This window comes from Martes martes, assembly GCF_963455335.1.
Source record: "Martes martes genome assembly, chromosome: 10".
NCBI classification, from domain to species: domain Eukaryota; kingdom Metazoa; phylum Chordata; class Mammalia; order Carnivora; family Mustelidae; genus Martes; species Martes martes.
The window spans coordinates 70,817,162-70,835,916 of record NC_137898.1 but is presented as its reverse complement, the minus strand read 5'-3'; the positions used below and the strand labels follow the sequence as shown (position 1 = coordinate 70,835,916).

The 18,755-nt window shown below is 34.0% G+C and overlaps 1 protein-coding gene across 5 annotated transcripts in view; it reads left to right on the top strand.

The window, feature by feature from the left end:
* The window catches only part of PICALM (phosphatidylinositol binding clathrin assembly protein), a 102,662-nt gene that overhangs the window by 44,415 nt on the left and 39,492 nt on the right, over nt 1–18,755 (top strand). For all 5 annotated transcript variants that reach the window (XM_080815706.1, XM_080815704.1, XM_080815705.1 and 2 more), the window contains exons 5-12: nt 3,806–3,899; nt 6,774–6,885; nt 8,653–8,759; nt 11,447–11,488; nt 13,515–13,600; nt 15,801–15,924; nt 16,175–16,311; nt 18,478–18,581. In XM_080815706.1, coding sequence (XP_080671832.1) covers nt 3,806–3,899; nt 6,774–6,885; nt 8,653–8,759; nt 11,447–11,488; nt 13,515–13,600; nt 15,801–15,924; nt 16,175–16,311; nt 18,478–18,581 — 806 coding nt within the window. The remainder of the gene's footprint in view (nt 1–3,805; nt 3,900–6,773; nt 6,886–8,652; nt 8,760–11,446; nt 11,489–13,514; nt 13,601–15,800; nt 15,925–16,174; nt 16,312–18,477; nt 18,582–18,755) is intronic.

Below are 18,755 nucleotides of genomic sequence, written 5' to 3'. Positions count from 1 at the left end.
CTCTTTGTCTCTTAAAATGCAATCCATACTTCATTCATTGCCTTTCAGTATCTTTTGCCCCCTTCCTATTCGGTATTTTATTCCTTCCTGTTGTGTTTAATGTTAAGAGCTCACAGGCTGTTTATTATTTTTTTAAGATTTTATTTATTCATTTTTAGAGAGAGTGTGCACGCACAAGCAGTGGGAGTGTCACCAACCATGCGTCCCTCTCTCCCAGGCTGTTTAGTCAGATTAATCTGGGTTTGAATTCTAGCTTCACTCCAGTTAGATGAGGAATTTTAGTAACATACTTCAGCCAGCTTGCTCACTTTTAAAAAATAATTTTATTTTGAAATAATTTCACTTCCAGAAATGCTGCAAGAATAATATAGGTAATATAGGTAACTCTGAGAAGCAGGAAGCCAGATGCGGGGCTTGATACCAGGACTCTGGATCATGACCTGAGCCGAAGGCAGACGCTTAGTGACTGAGCCACCCAGGTGCCCCCAAGGATCTTTTTATTACATATCCATCATGCTAATTTTTTTCATATGGCACATACACTGATACTATTTGTACAGGACAGTGGATTAAATTAAGAACACTTCTTGAGGCTGAAGGGTTAAGGATTGATATCTTGGTGCATAGATAGCCTATTTGTACTGTTTGCTCTGGCACAATGGGGAAGCCTTGATTTAAGTTCTGAATTATTTCATCTGTAAGATGTAAAACAGTGATATTATTAGTCTGTTAGGATCATAGTAAGACTTAAATAACTGTGTGTAATGCTTAGCACGTGGCAAACATTCCAACAAATAAGCTTTTGGTTTACTGGGAAAATAAATTGTTATGAGTTACAAGTAAATTCTCTCTATTTTAAACATTATGAGAAGTTTTAAAATCTTAGGAGTAGTCTTTATTTTTATGGCTATTCTCTTTTTAAGGACACTCAAAATGAGCTTTTCTACCCCCCAAATGATCGATTACCTATTCATGTTTTCATTGTATATATTTATGGATATAGTATTTTATGTTAAAGTCTTTGATTCATTTGTAACATATCTTGGTATAAAAAAAAGTGAGGTGGAGATCAACTATATTTTCTAATAGAAATATAGGATATTAAAAAATTAAGATGAATTATTGACCAGTAATGGTTAAATGACTTTTTGCTTATAAGTACTGCCTTCTTTAAATAAAGCCTCTTTTTTTGTTATTTTGGTAAATACTTAGTCATTCTTCAATAATTCACTCAAACATCATTTCTTTGAGGAAATCTTATTTCTGTTGTTAGATTTTATGTTAACATGTCGCCTCCATGAGGGCAATATAACCTTAGTCATAATATATCTTCAGGACTTACCACAGTGTCTAAACATAGGTGTTTAGCAGTTTTTGAAAAGATGGCTAGATCAGTTGGTAAATAGTCTATTAAATAGTTTTTTTTTTTAAGATTTTTTAATTTTATTTATTTGACAGAGATAGCAAGTAGGCAGAGAGAGAGGGGAAGCAGGCTCCCTGCTGAGCAGAGGGCCTGATGTGGGACTCGATCCCAGGACCCTGAGATCATGACCTGAGCCAAAGGTAGAGGCTTAACTCGCTGAGCCACCCAGGCGCCCCATATTAAATAGTCTATGAAAAATGGATCCAGTTGCCTATAGATTGATCTTTTCAGTTGCTTATTAAATATTAGTCTCTACGTTTTCTTTTTAACATTCCACTTTTTGATAGTACTAACTTAAAATTGAATTACCTTGAATTCTGAATTGGTTTGATTCAAAGTATCAAGACACTACTATATAATGAGCAAAAGACAGAATAACCCAGGTAGGGGGCGCCTGGGTGGCTCAGTGGGTTAAAGCCTCTGCCTTCAACTCAGGTCGTGATCCCAGAGTCCTGGGATCAAGCCCCGCATGGGGCTCTCTGCTCAGCGGGAAGCCTGCTTCCTCCTCTCTCTCTCTCTGCCTGCCTCTCTGCCTACTTGTGATCTCGGTCTGTCAAATAAATAACTAAATAAAATATTAAAAAAGAAAAGAATAACCCAGGTATTTTCTGTAAATAAGGACATGGGTGACCAGCCTGTAATCCATTGCTTTTTTATTTGAGAAACAAGTATCTGAATTTAATTATAATGTATTTAAGAAGTCCTAAAACTTGATGTTCTGTATGGAGTATGAATTGTTGTTAAAGCACTTGGATTTGTGAATTATTTGAGTCTTTTAAAGTCTAATATAAGCATTTGGTAGTTGTTAGGATTTTTCTTAATTGAGAAATTTGAAGTTCTTTGGAAAGACATCATGTGGGAGCTAGTGAGAGAAGGGGGATCAAACTTGTCTCTAGGGTTTCTGGTGTAAGTCCCTGGGGAGATGGGCACCTTTTACTGGGAAGATTTTGGAGTGGAGTAGAATTGGGCATACTGGTACAAAATTAAGGATTTAGTTTTGGAAATACTAGTTTTAACGTGCCTGTTAATTTATACAAGATGAGATATGAAGTGGGAAATTAGACATACTAACTTGGAACTTGGGAGTTCTGGTCTAGGAGTATAAGTCTGTCGTTGGCATCTTAGCGATTTCTGTGTTGGGAGTGACAGATTACTTGGGGGTTTAAGTATAGAGTGAGAGGATGGGCCAAGGAACACTTTAAGGTACAAAACATGTATTTTAGAGGATGTGTAAAGAATGAGGAGCCAGCAAGACACGGAAAATATGATAGTGAAGAAAACACTAGTCTAGTCTATATATATATATAGTCTAGTCATATAATTTTAGACAAGTACCCGTTGGAGAACCAACATGGATTTTCTACTACATGACCTAAACTAGTGCATTTTAACTGGAGTTGAGAGGAGTGGCTGTTTATAAGTAAATGTAGGTCATTTGTAAATTAGAGAAAGTCTACACACTTTCTGGAAGTGATGTTTTTTTCTGACAAAAGGTTATGAACAGCACTGTTCTTGAGTCTGATATACCTGGGTTTACATAACGATCCTACCACCTATTAGTTCTCTGACCTTAGACAGTCATATAATCTCAAGGAACCTAAAACTTCATCAAACAGAATGGGAATAGTCTGTCTATAGGATTTTGGTGAGCATGTGAAAAACATACACCAACCCTTAAAATGGAGCATGATGTTCATTGTGTACCTTAGCCCCAGGTACCTCTTATCTAGTAAATGGGGATAAACTACTTTTGTAAAATTCTAGTTTTTTCTGATACTGCTAATATTTCTTGTATATTTAGACTAAATATCTAAAGTAATATTTAAATCTTTGGGAAATTTTAATAAAATATTTAGAAGCATTCCTCTTAAATATCACATATTTTAATGTCTTATAAGTCATTGCTGTTCGAGTCATAAATAAAATTCCTTAAATAAAGCAGTGCTTACTCTGACTTGAGTTCATCTCCTGGCTCCCTCATGTCTTAAATGTTTAGTGATTTGAGGCCAATGATGATTTCTCTTTTTTTTTTTCCAATTAAAAAAAAAATCTGCAAAATTGCCCTTTACACATACGAGTGGCATGAGGATCAGATGATTCCTCATGTGAAAAATATGTTGTAAATCTGGCGTATAATGTAAGCTTTGATTTTTATGTCTAATGTTTTTACACTTTTTTTTTTAGTTCTTTGATGTTGGGCATACAGTGTTTCCTGTTTTGTTTTTTCTCTGTATGACTTTCGTTGAAGTGTCAGGTTTGATAATGATTTAAAAATATGTGATGTTTTATAGCAACTTGTTCTCTTTAAATAGAGAACCAGATGAGAGCTTAAAATGTAGATTTAACAACAATTCTTTCTTTTTTTTTTTAATTTAAAAACAGGGCTGATGGTGTTATGAGAACAATGAACACAGAAAAACTCCTAAAAACTGTACCAATTATTCAAAATCAGATGGATGCCCTTCTTGATTTTAATGTAAGTTGATTGTGCAAATGCTTTTATAAAAATTTAAGATTTGAAAAATATGCATTTTTTATTTTTTATTTTTTTAAAAGATACTATTTGTTTGACAGAGATCACAAGTAGGCAGAGAGGCAGGCAGAGAGAGGAAGGGAAGCAGGCTCCCTGCTGAGCAGAGAGCCCAGTGCAGGGCTCTATCCCAGGATCATGACCTGAGCCGAAGGCAGAGGCTTTAACCCACTGAGCCACCCACGCACCCCTAAAAAAATACATTATTGATCACAGTCTTTATTCTCAAGTTTTCATAAACTCTTAATTTTTTCACATTAATATCCTGTTTGGCTAAGGACTCTCTATAAATGTGGTCCCAAACTAGGTTAGTTTGAATTTTTATGATTTTTTTAGATTTGCTCTGACTTGTTTGGTGTTGCTTCTCTAGCTCTAGAATTATAAGGTATACTAGCTAAAGAAAGTGATAGGTGAAAGGATTGATCTGAAAATCAAAATTTTTTTGATAATGGTTTTTGGATTTTAAAAATAGGTAAAGATTTTCTTTATGAATAGCCAATATAATACTTCACCTTTGTCTGCATTGTAGGACCGAAAGCATATCAGTTATTAACAAATACAGGGAAGTTCAAGTACACTTGTTATATATATACACTTGTTTTTTTATATATATATATATATAAAAACAGCTTGTTATATATATAGCTGTTGCTGAAAAGCATTGTGTTCCCTGAAAGTTTTGTTTCAGTGACCATTATTTAAACCAAGTTACCAACCTTGTCATTTGTTTGTGATATGTGAGGTGTTAGCATTTTCAAATCTGTTCTTTTTGGGGGCATCTGTCTTGAGACATTTTATTTTAGAGCTTATATAAGTACAAGTCAGTGAATGAAACTTTGAAAATTTCATACTCAAATAGATTTTTCCTTTAACTTGTGCTATTAATTGATAGTCTTTAAAGTTCTTGAGGGCAGGGACCAGGTCTGCTTTTTCTCTACTATGTCTCCATTGTCAGGAGTGTGTGGTGCATAGAGTACATGTTGAGTAAACAATAAATTAATTCTGTAGATGCTTCATAGACTGGAATAGGTTATTAAACTATGGCTTACTGCCTGTTTATATGGCTTGTGAGCTAAGAATAATTTTTATATTTTTAAATGGTTGAAAATAATTTTAAAGAAAAGAATATTTTTGACTGGTGAAAATTATATGAAATTTCAATTCAGTTTCTGTAATAGTATTTTTATAATACAACCAGGCTCAGTGGCTTACATACTGTTTATGGATGCTTTTTTGATGTAATAACAGAACTGAGTAGTTGTGACTGAAACCATATAATTTGCAAAATCTAAAATATTTACATTCAGTTCCTATACAGAAAATGTTTGCTGATCTCTAGTGTGGAAGACATAGGGGATTGGTGTAACTATGGAGCTTTATTTTGGTTTTTATTAGAGAGAGGGTCCAACTGTGAAACTTACTTCACCTGATGTATTATGAATATTTTTATAAAACTGTGTTCTTTTCAGTGTCTCTGTTGTCCTTCATTGCATGTAACAATTTGTCTGATGTTCTTTTGACAGGGATTTGGAGTTTTTCTTGATTTTTTTTAAATTCAGAAAATGAATGGGAAGGAACCAGAGAGGGGGGACACACTAAATTCTATTTGTGTGTTAGTGTGTGTTACCTACCCATTTATAAACCTAATTCTGTAGGGTTAATGCCTAGAAAAGATTGGTGGATCAAAGAACATAAACACTTAAATTTTTTTTTTAAAGATTTAATTATTTATTTGACAGACAAAGATCACAAGTAGGCAGAGAGGCAGACAGAGAAAGAGGAGGAAGCAGGCTCCCTGCTGAGCAGAGAGCCAGATGCTGGGCTCCATCCCAGGACGCTGGAATTATGACCTGATCGGAAGGCAGAGGCTATAACCCACTGAGCCACCCAGGCACCCCAAACGCTTAAATTTTTAATAAATACTGACAAGTTACGTTACAAAAGGATTAAGCCCAGTCACTTGTTAACAAGTGCCTGTTTTTCTTCATCCTTGTTGGCACTGAGTAATAGCTTGGTTTTGATTGTTTTGGTATCTCCTAGTCTGGTGCTAAAGAAAGGATAGTTCTAGTCTAGCTTAATTATTATATTTTAATTTACCTGATAAGGGAAGTCTTTTCAACATGATATGTGAATTGTCTGTCATTTGCTTCATTATTAGGATTCTCTATAATGGAAGTCAACCTTGTTAGAGATTTTGCAAGTATTTACCAATTTGTTGTTTACTGTTCAACTTTGTGCTTATGTTTTTCTATACCTAAAAACAAGTTAATTGGTTCATCCTTTTGATTCGTTTCTCGAGATAAAACTAAAGGTATTTCTAATATTTTTGATAGACAAATAGGTGCTTTTTTGTTGTTGTTGTTACATCATAATTTAGTAATAATATTCTCTATGTGTGAGGTACTATGCTGTTTACAATCAGTATATCATTTAATTCCCCCATATGAAATAGAAATATTATCATAGCCATTGTGAAGGTGTTTGTTTATAATATTGGAAAAAGGTGTATTTAAAAAAAAACACATTTCTTCTACCTAGTTTAGCTTTGTGCCTTGGTGATTGCCTAGGAATTTCAGAAGTTACAGGGTATTTTAGTTCTTTGTGACTTATTTCTGAACTAAATTGAATGTTAAAGAATTTTTGTTTGCTTGTGCCTGAACTCTTGACAGATTTTTGCACTATTTGGATATAACTCTGATTGCAAGAAATAAATGTCTTTTTCTCTAATACATTTAAATATTTGAAGTTACAGTTTTTGAAGGAAGTTTTTGTCATTTAATACATAGATTAGCTCATCTTTTTTTCCTGATTTTTCCTCAGGTTAATAGTAATGAACTTACAAATGGGGTAATAAATGCTGCCTTCATGCTCCTGTTCAAAGATGCCATTAGACTGTTTGCAGCGTACAATGAAGGAATTATAAACCTGTTGGGTAAATATTGCTGTAGTTTGTTGTTGTTGCTGTTCTTTTAAGATTTTATTTATTGATTTGAGAGAGGGAGAGAAAGCATAGCCAGGGGTAGGAACAGAAGGAGAGGGAGAGGCAGACTCCCTACTGAGGGAGTCCAGTGCAGGGCTCCATCTCAGGACCCTGGGATCATGACCTGAATTGAAGCCAGACACTTAACAGACTGAGCCACCAATGCCCCCCAACACTGTTGTAGTTTAATAACATTTTATTTTTTTTAATCTTGTGTCCTGTTGATAAATAATGTATGAGTTGTTACTTAGAGCTGCCTAACCACTCGTTGGGTTATTGATGATGACAATTTATTTGGAGAAAAGATTTTTATACCTGATTATGGGTTAAGTGATTAAATACTTCTTTTTACAACTAGAAGGTTCAACTGGATGAAATTCATTTTTTTTTTAAAGATTTACTTATTTTAGAGAGAGTGAGAGTGTGCTTATGCACACACACGTGTGCACACCTATCGGGGTCGGGTGTGAGGGGTTAGTGGGGTGAAAGGGGATGGAGGGGAATAGGGAGAGAACAAAGAATCCCTAACAGACTTCCCACCGAGTAGGGGGCCCTGTGCTGGTCTTGATCCCAGGACCCTAAGATCATGACCTGGGCCAAAATCAAGAGCCAGCCGCTCAATCAACTGAGCCACCCAGGTGCCCCTAGATGAACTTTGTTTTTTTACAAATATCTGTGGTTTTTTCCTATTAGTTTTTACTATTTTTTAAAATATAAAATCCCCTTAAAATTAAGTTGGAGTTTTTCTCTGCCGGAAAAATCTTACTTCCTCACAATTTACTCCATAAAGAATTTTAATTGTAAAATAGATGTTTGTTGTAAGCCTAATTTTAAAATTGATAATTATTTTAAATGCATTAAACATTTATTTTTTGGGATGCCCTTTACTTTTGAGGCGTTTTAAGAAAGTATATATTCATTATATACAGAATGCAGTTTTATATATATATATATAGAATGCGGTTCATTTTGCCAAGAAATTGTCATTTTTTTCTGTGGGACTTGGATGGAGTAGACAAGTTAACAGTCTAAAGAGTACCTAAGTATCAAGTGTCAGGTATCAAATGTGTTCACTCCATTGTGCTTGTTTTCCCTCCCCTCCCCTTTAAAAATTTTTTTATTTAAATTTGCTTTTTATGAGCTTATTCACAACTTTTTTTCTTTAGGAATGTTTTAATTTATGATGATAGGGAAATTGAACTTACTGTTTCTTAGGTAAAAGATAGAAGGTTTTCTACAGAGTTTTGGGAATCTGTCTTAAGACCTTGTGATTGGTATAAATGAAGCTCTTTGTTGCTGTTCATATAGTAAGTTTAAATAAGTTTTCCAGTTGACATTTGGACATGATAAAGTTGCCATCTTTGTTAATATGTTACTAGTAAGAATATTTGGAAGTAGAAGTTAATGCTCTTTTAAATGGAGAAAAGTATAACATGTTAACAAAAAATGCAAATTAGGGAATTGTGAGGTAAGAAATTTTATAGAACAGACTAGTAATATAGGCGAAGTCAAATGATTTTTGTTTTGATATAATAGCACCTCTGTTTTAATTTGCTTTAAATGTCTAAGCTAATATAACACTTAATATTTTTCCTGTAGGGTGAGTGTGTTCTCTGAGACACCTGTATCATCTCTTTGGGGCTGTTACTTAATCCTTTTCCTTTTTGAGTGTTCTGTTTTGATGTGAACAAAAGCATTTTTTACATTTACTTTTGGCAGAAAAATATTTTGATATGAAAAAGAACCAGTGCAAAGAAGGTCTCGACATCTATAAGAAGTTCCTGACTAGGATGACAAGAATCTCAGAATTTCTCAAAGTTGCAGAGGTAAACTGTCCTTGAGTTGACTGTGTCTCTTAACTTGCCTTTTTGTCGTTAAGTATAGATTTTAAAGAAATAAGGCATTATCCAAATGAAAGAAACATCTGAAATATGATGAAGTATATATTTAGTCATATCCATATGCTGTTGTTGAATCCTTTGTTATGGTATGAATATGATGTGATATTGAGTAAGATATATCCTATATATTTAATTCAATATTCAATATTGAAAAGTATCTATTTTTAAATTGTTTATTTCTCTGCAAAATCAGTAGGTGGTACATAATGGTGGCAGAGATTTTTATGTTTGGCATTAGCCATGTATTTTAGCATATTTGTCCTGGTATGTGATAGAGAGTATTCAGTGTGAGTGCAAGTCTTTTTCCTTCAGTGAGACTTGTAGATAGGGTCACATGGTTCATAGAGTTTTGTTCCCCCTACAGAAGTGAATTTAGTGTATATATTGTTTATCATTGATTATGAAAACCACGAATGTAAGTTGTTAGGATAATTTTATAGATCTATTTAAAAAATAATTTTCTGAATTTCTAGAATAGTGTTATACTACTTTACTTAAAAGTGTTCTTTTCTTTTTTCATTCCTCAGTCTAATGTATTAATGGTAAATATGGTTTAATAGAAAATTTTCCTCAAGAGGTTTTTTTTCCTGTAAGAAAACAAATATTTTAAAAGAATGTTAGCCTGAGCCAACATTTTAATTTTTAGTGAGCTCATTACAAATGATAAACTTTAAGATAATTCAGAATGACATTTCTGTATCAATCTATAGAAATTGTTCTTAGCCATCGACTGATAACCTCTCCGCATTTTTTCCCCACGACACCCAGAAAACGTGTTTGCCCTAGTGTGGTTTTGATTCTGCAGTGGGGTGTTATAAAATTGGGTGCTTATGTCCCGAGTTTGAACCCTGATTTCAGCTATACCATCTTGGTACAGGTGTTAATCTTGGCATCCCATGGTTTCCTCATCTGTAAAAGGGGTTTTCAATAGTACTTACCTCACTGGGTTGTTGTAAAATTGCTTAGAACAGTATCTGACTTCTAGTTTGCGTCCTGAAGACATTTGGTATTATTTTTATTCTCTGCCACCTTGAGAAAGCACTTACTGGAACGCAAATGAATGTCAGTAGTGGTCTTTTAAGGATAATTAATCTAATATATATTTTATAGGAATTTTATGTAATACATTTATATTTTCCAGTGAAAAGAAAGTAATCTATAACCTTCAGTTCAGAATCCAGCAGATGTTCTATTTTGAGAACTTTTGGCCCAAGTGATTTTTTTTCTGTATTGATGTGTACAAAGGATTTTTACAGGTAGCTAAATGGTGTTTGAAAAGTGTAGTTCATTAATTTTGGCAAATAAAGGAAGGATTTAGTTAGTTTAGACAAAAATATTTTACTTTTAAGTTGTTTAAACTGTCCGAAACATCTTACTGAAGAATATCTTTTGCCAGAAACCATAATAAAAATAATAAAAAGCTAATAAAACCCTGCTTTTAAAAAAAGTAATTTTCTGGCATTGTCACAGAAGGCATTTATGTTGTGGTAATGCTTACAGGCATTGCACAGAGCTTGCACAGAGGCAGCTTTCAAAGTTTTTGTTTGTTTTCCCTTTCTGTACTCTCTACCCATCACCAGTAGAGATGTCTTGCTAGGATAATTTTGGGTGATGACTGGGCTATAACTGATCAGTTATATCAAAGTAGTTAATGTGGAACTAGCAAGTTGGTGAGTCTAGCTCTATTACCATAGTGGTATTTCATTCTGTAGCAGATGAAATAGAATAAAACAGGACGATGAGACCTTTGAAGAAAATAGCTTTACGTTAGCTCTTTTATGAAGTCCACTGAAGTTTGTATTGGATTTAAAGTATCTCTCAAGGAGAAATAGTGTATTTTTTTTTTTTTTCCATTTCTTTTGGGTCAGTCATTTACTAAAATAAGAAGAAGGTAGTGTTTGGGACCCCAGGGTGGCTCGGTTGGTTAAGCGCCTGCCTTCAGCTCAGGTCATGATCCCTGGGTCCCGGGATCTGGTCCACATCAGGCTACTTGCTTGGCGGGAGCCTGCTTCTCCCTCTGCCTCTGCCTGCCACTCCCCCTGCTTGTGCGCACTCTCTCTCTCTTTCTGACAAATAAATAAAATCTTAAAAAAAAAAAGGTATTGTATATACTATGTTTCCAGTAAATATTTAAATGTTTTAATTTGTTGACTTTTCCCTTTAGCCTCTTAACGTTCTTTGCATTTGATAGTTGTAGTTATTGACTTTAATTTTAAGCCTTTATTTACCTCTAGTTCTTCTGGTCTGAGATGAAATAGACCATCTGCTCCATATGATGTGAGAAATAAAATATTCTTTCATGAGACTGTCTTTGGGCTTGCAGATTGTGACAGCATAGCTTACATAGGTGCTCAGAAGATGTGGAAATGGTAGCTTAATAGTCTTACTGAATTTCAGCCTCTAGTTCTTCGTTTATGACTTTCAGAGCCATTAAAGAACATCTAAGCCCTTGGGAATATTGAATGATACTTCTGGATATTAAATAGTCTTCTGATTTTAAAGATTATCTATCTAGAATATTGTTCACAGTACTAGCTGTAAATTTCATTTTCTAAATTTTTAATATTTATTATAATTTCATTTATTAAATACAATGCTTCTGCTTCTTGCAGCAAGTCGGAATTGACAGAGGTGATATACCAGACCTTTCACAGGTAAGTATATTGCTATAATATCATTTCACTGTTTCCTGTCTTTCCCTGTATTGCTAGGTGTGAAGGGTACAAAGATGAATAATACGCAGCTCCTGCTGTCAAGGAGATCAGTGTAATTTTCTTGGCAGATTTTAACATGATACATTGCCTACTATTGTGCTAGCATTTTGATCTCTTCATCTCTTATGTTGGTGGAGCTAGCCATTACTATACCATTCCTTTAGTTTATTCCCTTTAATCTCCAGTTCAAAGCCCAGTTTTAATTTAGGATTCTGTAGCCTAGTAGTTAAATATCTAAACGTTCAGCTCAGGTTTACCTTAGACTATATGTGATCTTAGGCAAGATACTTAAATTTCACTGTCTCAGGTTGTTCATTTGTAAAATGGATATAATACTAGTGTCTTCCTCATGGACTCAGTAATTACATACAAGGTAGTTAGCATGGTATCTGTTGTGCTGTAATAGCTTTTTAAATGTTAATCACTGTCAACATTCTCATCTCTGACAAGAGCTCCTGGGAGTCTTAGACATTTTGTTGAGATTAGGGAGTGGTGCACATGTGTACTCAGTTCAACATAGTTAATGTTATAATCCAGTATTTTTGGTTTTAATTGGTTTTCTACTATATCTTTCTTGTACTAAAGTAAGGTCTTGTATAGAGAGAAAATGCAGAATGAAGGAAGTTGTGCAAGTCGTAATTGGTAGAGAGATTGAGATGTCTGTAATCCAGTAACTCTTTGTCTCAAATCCTAAAGATTACTTGGGGCAAGTAAATGCCACTGATGCATTTGCTTCACTGAAAGATAGTGAACAGTTCCGTTTCAGCTCACTGAAAAGGTTTTCTTTTGAAAGTAATTAGCTCTTCATAAAAAGTTAAGATTTGTTATATAGCCTTTAAAGGCCAGTCTTTGTTTTTTAAAATAAAATTAAGCTAAATATCTGTTTCACTGGAATTTGATAAACTGTAAACATTTGCGTTATCAGCACACTGTTCAATATAAAAATCAATTCCATCACCCCAGTTCTCAGGTCCTCCTCTGGTCACTACCTAGTCCTCTCCATAAATCACTGTTTTGATTTCTAATAGCATAAATTTTTGACATCTTAAATGTAATATAAATAGAATCTTGCAAGTATTTTTCTTGTATCTGCCTTCTTTTGCTCATCATAGTATTTGGAGTTCTGTCATGTCTTGAGTGTACCATTAATTTATTCCTCTTTATTGCTGACTAGTATTTCACTGTGCGACTTCACAATTTTGTTTATCCATTTTCCAGATGATGGACTGTGGGATTATTTGTAATTTTTTACTGTTGTTAATAAAGCTACTGAAACATTCTTGAACAAGTCTTTTCATGTGGAGATAGTTATTTATGTCTTTTGGGTAATTAGGAATGGAATTGGGTAGTTAAGCTAGGTGTATATTTCATATCATAAAGAAATTTCAGATCCTTTTTCAAGGTGGATGAATTCCACACAACATTGTGTAAGAGTTTCATTTGTTCCATATCTTCACCAGTTTACGATGTTGCTAGTCTTTAACTTTAGACATTCTAGTGGGTAAAAAATTGTATCTCATTGTGATTTTTAATTGGCATTTTCTTGATGCTGTTCTGTAGTTTCATTTATCAGTAACTGTTCAAAGATAATGTTTGCACACTTTCATTTACTCAACAAGTATTTATTAATTATAGGGAAATGGGCCCAACAATATGTTTAGCTTTTAGGAGTATTTAGGAGTATTATTTAAAATTCAAATAAATATTTAAATATTTAAAAAAGTAATTACTTGCAGGAACCTCTCTTAATGTTTCATGTTTACATAGTCTCAGTTTTTATATTTTTGATTATGTTTATTAATACCTCTTACTAGGTCATGCTTATATAATAAAAATAACTCTACTGTTAATTAGTTGGTGAGGAATATACCTATTCGTTACTCTCATATGTTAGATGATACTTAATTTATTTTTTTTGACCAGTGGCCTAATGATCATGAAAATCTTAATATCTGTACAATTTTAGGCCCCAAGCAGCCTTCTTGATGCTTTGGAACAACATTTAGCTTCCTTGGAAGGAAAGAAAATCAAAGATTCTACAGCTGCAAGCAGGTACATTATTCTTCATAGGGCAAAGAGCAGGAGTGATGTTTCTGAGAAAGTTGATGAACCCCGCTTAAATTTCAAGTTACTTAACTTCCCCTTATCTTGATTAATCATTTATAAAATGTGCTTAATAGCATCTAACCTCATAGAGTTGCTAAGGATTAAATGCATTAATACATGTAAATTTTTGGAATAGTTCTTGATCTTCAATAGATGGCAGTATCTCTTAAGATGATAAAACTGACTACATGGTTTGCAATGGTATTCATAGTGTCAGTATTCCTCTCAAAGGTGATAGTATATTGGGGCACCTGGCTGGCTCAGTCAGAAGAGCATGCGACTCTCGATCTTGGGGTTGTGAGTTTGAGCCCCACGTGGGGCATAGAGATTTCTTAAAAGAAATAAAACTTAAAAAAATGAGCAATAAACTTAAAAAATAAAACTTTTTTAAAAAGTGGTAATGCAGCGATTCATATGGTGTCTGTAATTTTCAGATGCCCTTTTACAAATTTGATTAACCTCCACTGTAGGCCAGTGAAATTTATGCAGTGGTAATTCTGGAACTCAAACCTGTGATGTCTGATGTCAAATTTCATCATCTTTCTCTAATGCCAGTTGATTATTGACATACTTAAACAGTCTGTTGGGCTTTGAGCTGATTTCTAAGACTGAAACCAGTTAACCATTGAAAATAGCACAGATCATCTGATACTGACTCTAACATGAGTTTTGTATTGGGTAGTGACTTGAGTAATTCTCATTTTTTATTATGACGATTTTCTTTTAATAGCATGAAAAAATTTGTGTAAAATATTTATAATGAGAACCTTCTTTTTCTTTAGACTTTTTGATTATTTCAGAATTATTTTTGGGGGGGCAACAAAATTTAATTTTTTAAAAAAGATTTTATTTATTTATTTGACAGAGATCACAAGTAGGCAGAGAGGCAGGCAGAGAGAGAGGGGGAAGCAGGCTCCCTGCTGAGCAGAGAGCCTGATGTGGGCCTTGATCCCAGGACCCTGGGATCATGACCTGAGCTGAAGGAAGAGGCTTTAACCCACTGAGCCACCCAGGCACCCCCAAAATTTAATTTTTAAAGGAAAATGTTATTACTGGATTTTAGTACTTTTTAATTCAGATTTGTTCTTTGAATTATCTGGTAGGTTTTTAGAAGCATAAGCCAAATTATATGGCTCACTTACTTGAGAAAATAATGAAAAATAAAGTCAAATAGTTCAGGTGTATATTGATTTAACCTCATACTTTTTTATCATAAAATTTGCCAGATTTCTTGCATTTCTGTCACAACTGTATTACTCTTCCCTTCTAAGTTGTATCTTTATAAAGTTGATTTTACATAAAATTTGAATAGTTTTGCCACTTACATGCTTAGAATAGAAATTAATAATTGGTGTGATAAAAGGAAAATGAGTAAAGGTTACTAAGTAGTAGTTCTTCAGGTTAGAATTCTTTACTACATGGGTTTATGGTGCTTAAAATTGACATTTGGGAATTTAATGTTACTGGGGGTCTGTGGTATGGATAAGGTTTTGATACATAAGGAAAACGAGGTGATCTGCTGTGTATCTGCCAGTGAGAGATGATGTATTCTACATGTGTGACATGTTTGAAAAGGAAATTCTGGCTTGGCAAAAGACTAGCACATAGAAAGGAAGTGCCAGGTGGACTAATGACGGAAATAAAATTGATCTTCCTTTAAAGGAACCCGTGGTCCTCTGGAAACGACATCTTTGGGTGTTATTACATGGGAAACATCTAGATACACATTATTTGTTACTGGTACTCATATTTTAGTGTTCCTATAGTAGTACTGCCAAAATCTAGGCTGTAAATTAGCAGAGTAATTTCCTGTGAGAAACTCAATACATTTTACCCATAAGGCTTTTTCTGGGAGCACAGGAGCTCTTTCCTAATTGCATTGGTTCCCTCCCTTGGGACTTGGAAAAAGCAGTGTCCCTTAATGTTATTGTGAACCCTTTCCAAAGTCTAACTGTTAAAAAAGCAGTGAATGTTTGTATAGATTAGCTAATTGCTAATAATCCTGTGGGTAGAATATTTCATCTGAAGTACTGATTTTTACTCCATAAGGTAAGTTCATAGTTGTAGTGCTTATCTGTGACCATGTTTCCAGACCATTTCAAATTATGTTGCAAAAAGCCAAATTACCTTTGTCCAATTACTCTAGGGCAACAACACTTTCCAATGCAGTTTCTTCCTTGGCAAGTACTGGCCTGTCTCTAACCAAAGTGGATGAGAGGGAAAAGCAGGCAGCATTAGAAGAAGAACAGGCTCGTTTAAAAGCTTTAAAGGTAGGTGTTTGCATTGGGAAAAACAAATGAAGGTGTTCATCAAGTAATTGGGACCTCTAAATAGACTAACAATATTTCATGTATAGTTATCCAAATGGGGTGAAACTCAATGTCATCCTGACATTGAATGGCTGATAAAACAGGGAATACCTTTCTGCTATCAGAACAAAATTAGATAGTGCTTTTTTTTCCCAAGGCCTTAACAAAATCTGCCTTCTGGATTCCTTATGCTAGTTTCTTTTCTCAACAGGAACAGCGCCTAAAAGAACTTGCAAAGAAACCTCATAGCTCTTTAACAACCGCAGCTTCTCCTGTGTCCTCCTCAGCCGGGGGTATAATGACTGCACCAGCCATTGACATCTTTTCTACTCCTAGTTCTTCTAACAGGTATGTGGAGGAGATAAAGATTACCTTTGAATATTTAGATCTAAAGACAGACTTCTCATAGAAATGTTACAGAACTTTTCAGATTTAGTTTAATTTGTGATTTTGTATTCATAAATTGACACAAAGGAGGTGATAATAGATGGTGATAGTGGTATAATTAAGAGTTTATGTTTTGCATATTTAGGAGATGAAAGATGGCTAAATTACAAATTCATACTAATTGGAATGTAGTAGGTTATCTCTGTGCAGCTGTTTCATTTATGTACATGGATATGTAATCTGTTTCACAGTATTCTTTCATTGGATATTAAATTAAATGCCTTTGATGTCTGTTCCCAGGTGTTAAACTCAGTGATCTGGAACATAGTAAGAGTTTAGAGTTGCCAGGTTTCTGTGGCAATTGAAGCCTACCAGACTAACTTCAGTAATCTTGTTGTGTAATTAAAGCTACTGAACAGTGGAAGTTAATATTTCCAGGCAAATTAGGATAATTGGCTTTTTCTAAATTTGTCCTGTCTTTTACCTCGGAGTGGTTTAAAGTCTTAATTTTGGAAGTCAGATTCTGGTTTGAATCCTTGCTCTGTTCGTTCTTCTGTTCTTTCATTCCTTCTCTCTTTTTCTTTTCTTCTTTTTTTATTTCTTTCTATCTCTATCTCTATCTCTGTCTCTGTCTCTGTTTCCAAATAAGATGTATGGTACAGATCAGTGGTTCTCAATTTTTAGTAAGCATCAGAATCACCTGGAGAGTTTCTGAAGCCATAGATTTTTGAGTCTCACCCCCAGAATTTCTGATTGAGTAGTTACGGGGGTTTTTCATTTCCAGCAGACTCCTAGGTGGCTAGTATAGGATTTAGCACAATTCTTAACTAGCACAAAGTAGATGCTCCACAGAAAGAGATAGGGTTTTCTTTAATTTTGTTATTGTTGTTTATTTTATTAACTCATTCTTACAACATCTTCCCTCCCATTTACTGAGTCCACTCATAGCTCAGTGTAACTTTTACTCAGTTGCTACCTACCTCTTCCCTAAAGTCTTAATAGATGATTGTTGAATTGTCGTTGTTGGTTTTTTTTTTCCGGCTTTATATTTTTTGTTTATTTTGTTTTTTAATTTATGTGCTACCTTTTTAGAATCCTTCATAAATAACATGAAGTGTCCCTACTTGGAGACCTTGGAAAGAAGTCTGTCTTAGGAGAGATAAATGGAAAAGATCTTGAATGTTTGAGAATTAAACAAATTATTAGATAAAGAACTAATTTGACTATGTTTTATTTCACTTAGTACACTCAAAGTTTTTACCTTTTTAATTGTAACTGAGGGCAAGTCTTACAGCCTATTATAGAATGCTTTATTGCCTGTTCTGTTCTTTTTTTTCTCAAGGCATTAAATGCATTTGTATTTTTACTTACCTGTCAAAACTATTTTTTATGTCTAAAAGGCATTTTTTTTAATAAGTTAAAAATGATCTGTGCTATAGTACACACAATGCTTCAATTCATGGGAACTCCAGGATCTTTGTTTGAGTTGTTACTCCTTAATCACATAAAAGTCTTACATATTGTGTAAACAGTGCCTCCAGAGTTGTGTAATAGGTTGACTCTGTTGTAAGTTTATATCATTTATGCATGCATAATTTTTTCCTATATTGTTGGTATATTTGGATATTGAAGCAATAGAAGGAAGTTAACAGGTATTTTACTTTGCTGAAGGTATTAGTATTACCAGTGTAATTGAAGTTCTTTCAAGATTAAAAGTAAGAAAACAAATTTCCTTACAAAAATGAAAATTGCCAGGATATTTCATATTTCAGAATCATGTTGTTTAGCTTCATTTCAGTAAGGAAATCAGTATTTTCCTGGGGAAGTCACTGATCCTTTCCAGAAGGGCTATAATTATTTGAATCCTATATAAACTTAAAATACGGTACATGAATTTTTTTTCCCAAACCTCCTTAGAAATACACATAAGTAAAACCTTGCTGTTAAGTATATAAAGGATATGCAACTATTACCTTACTGAAAGTGTTCCTCCTTTTAAGGTTTACATTACTTGGCCTTTTCTCACTTTTAATGTTTTTTATTTACTGGGCAGGAGAAAGGGAGTGGCTGATAGAGCAATATTTACCTAATAAATAAATAACTCATCTTTTCAAAATATTTTCCTAGCACATCAAAGCTACCAAATGATCTGCTTGATTTACAACAGCCAACTTTTCACCCATCTGTACTTCCTATGTCAACTGCTTCTCAGGTAGCAAGTACATGGGGAGGTAAGCATTAATGAATTCTGCTTTTTATGTTGTATAGGCCACTCCCTTTCCCATTCTGTAGTGTTTTACTTATTTGTGTAGTTTTTGGTTACACTTAATACGTGAGAATTTAAAAAATATTACCAAGGTATTGAAGTCATTTTGCTCCTTGAAGACATTTTCATGTATTTGTAA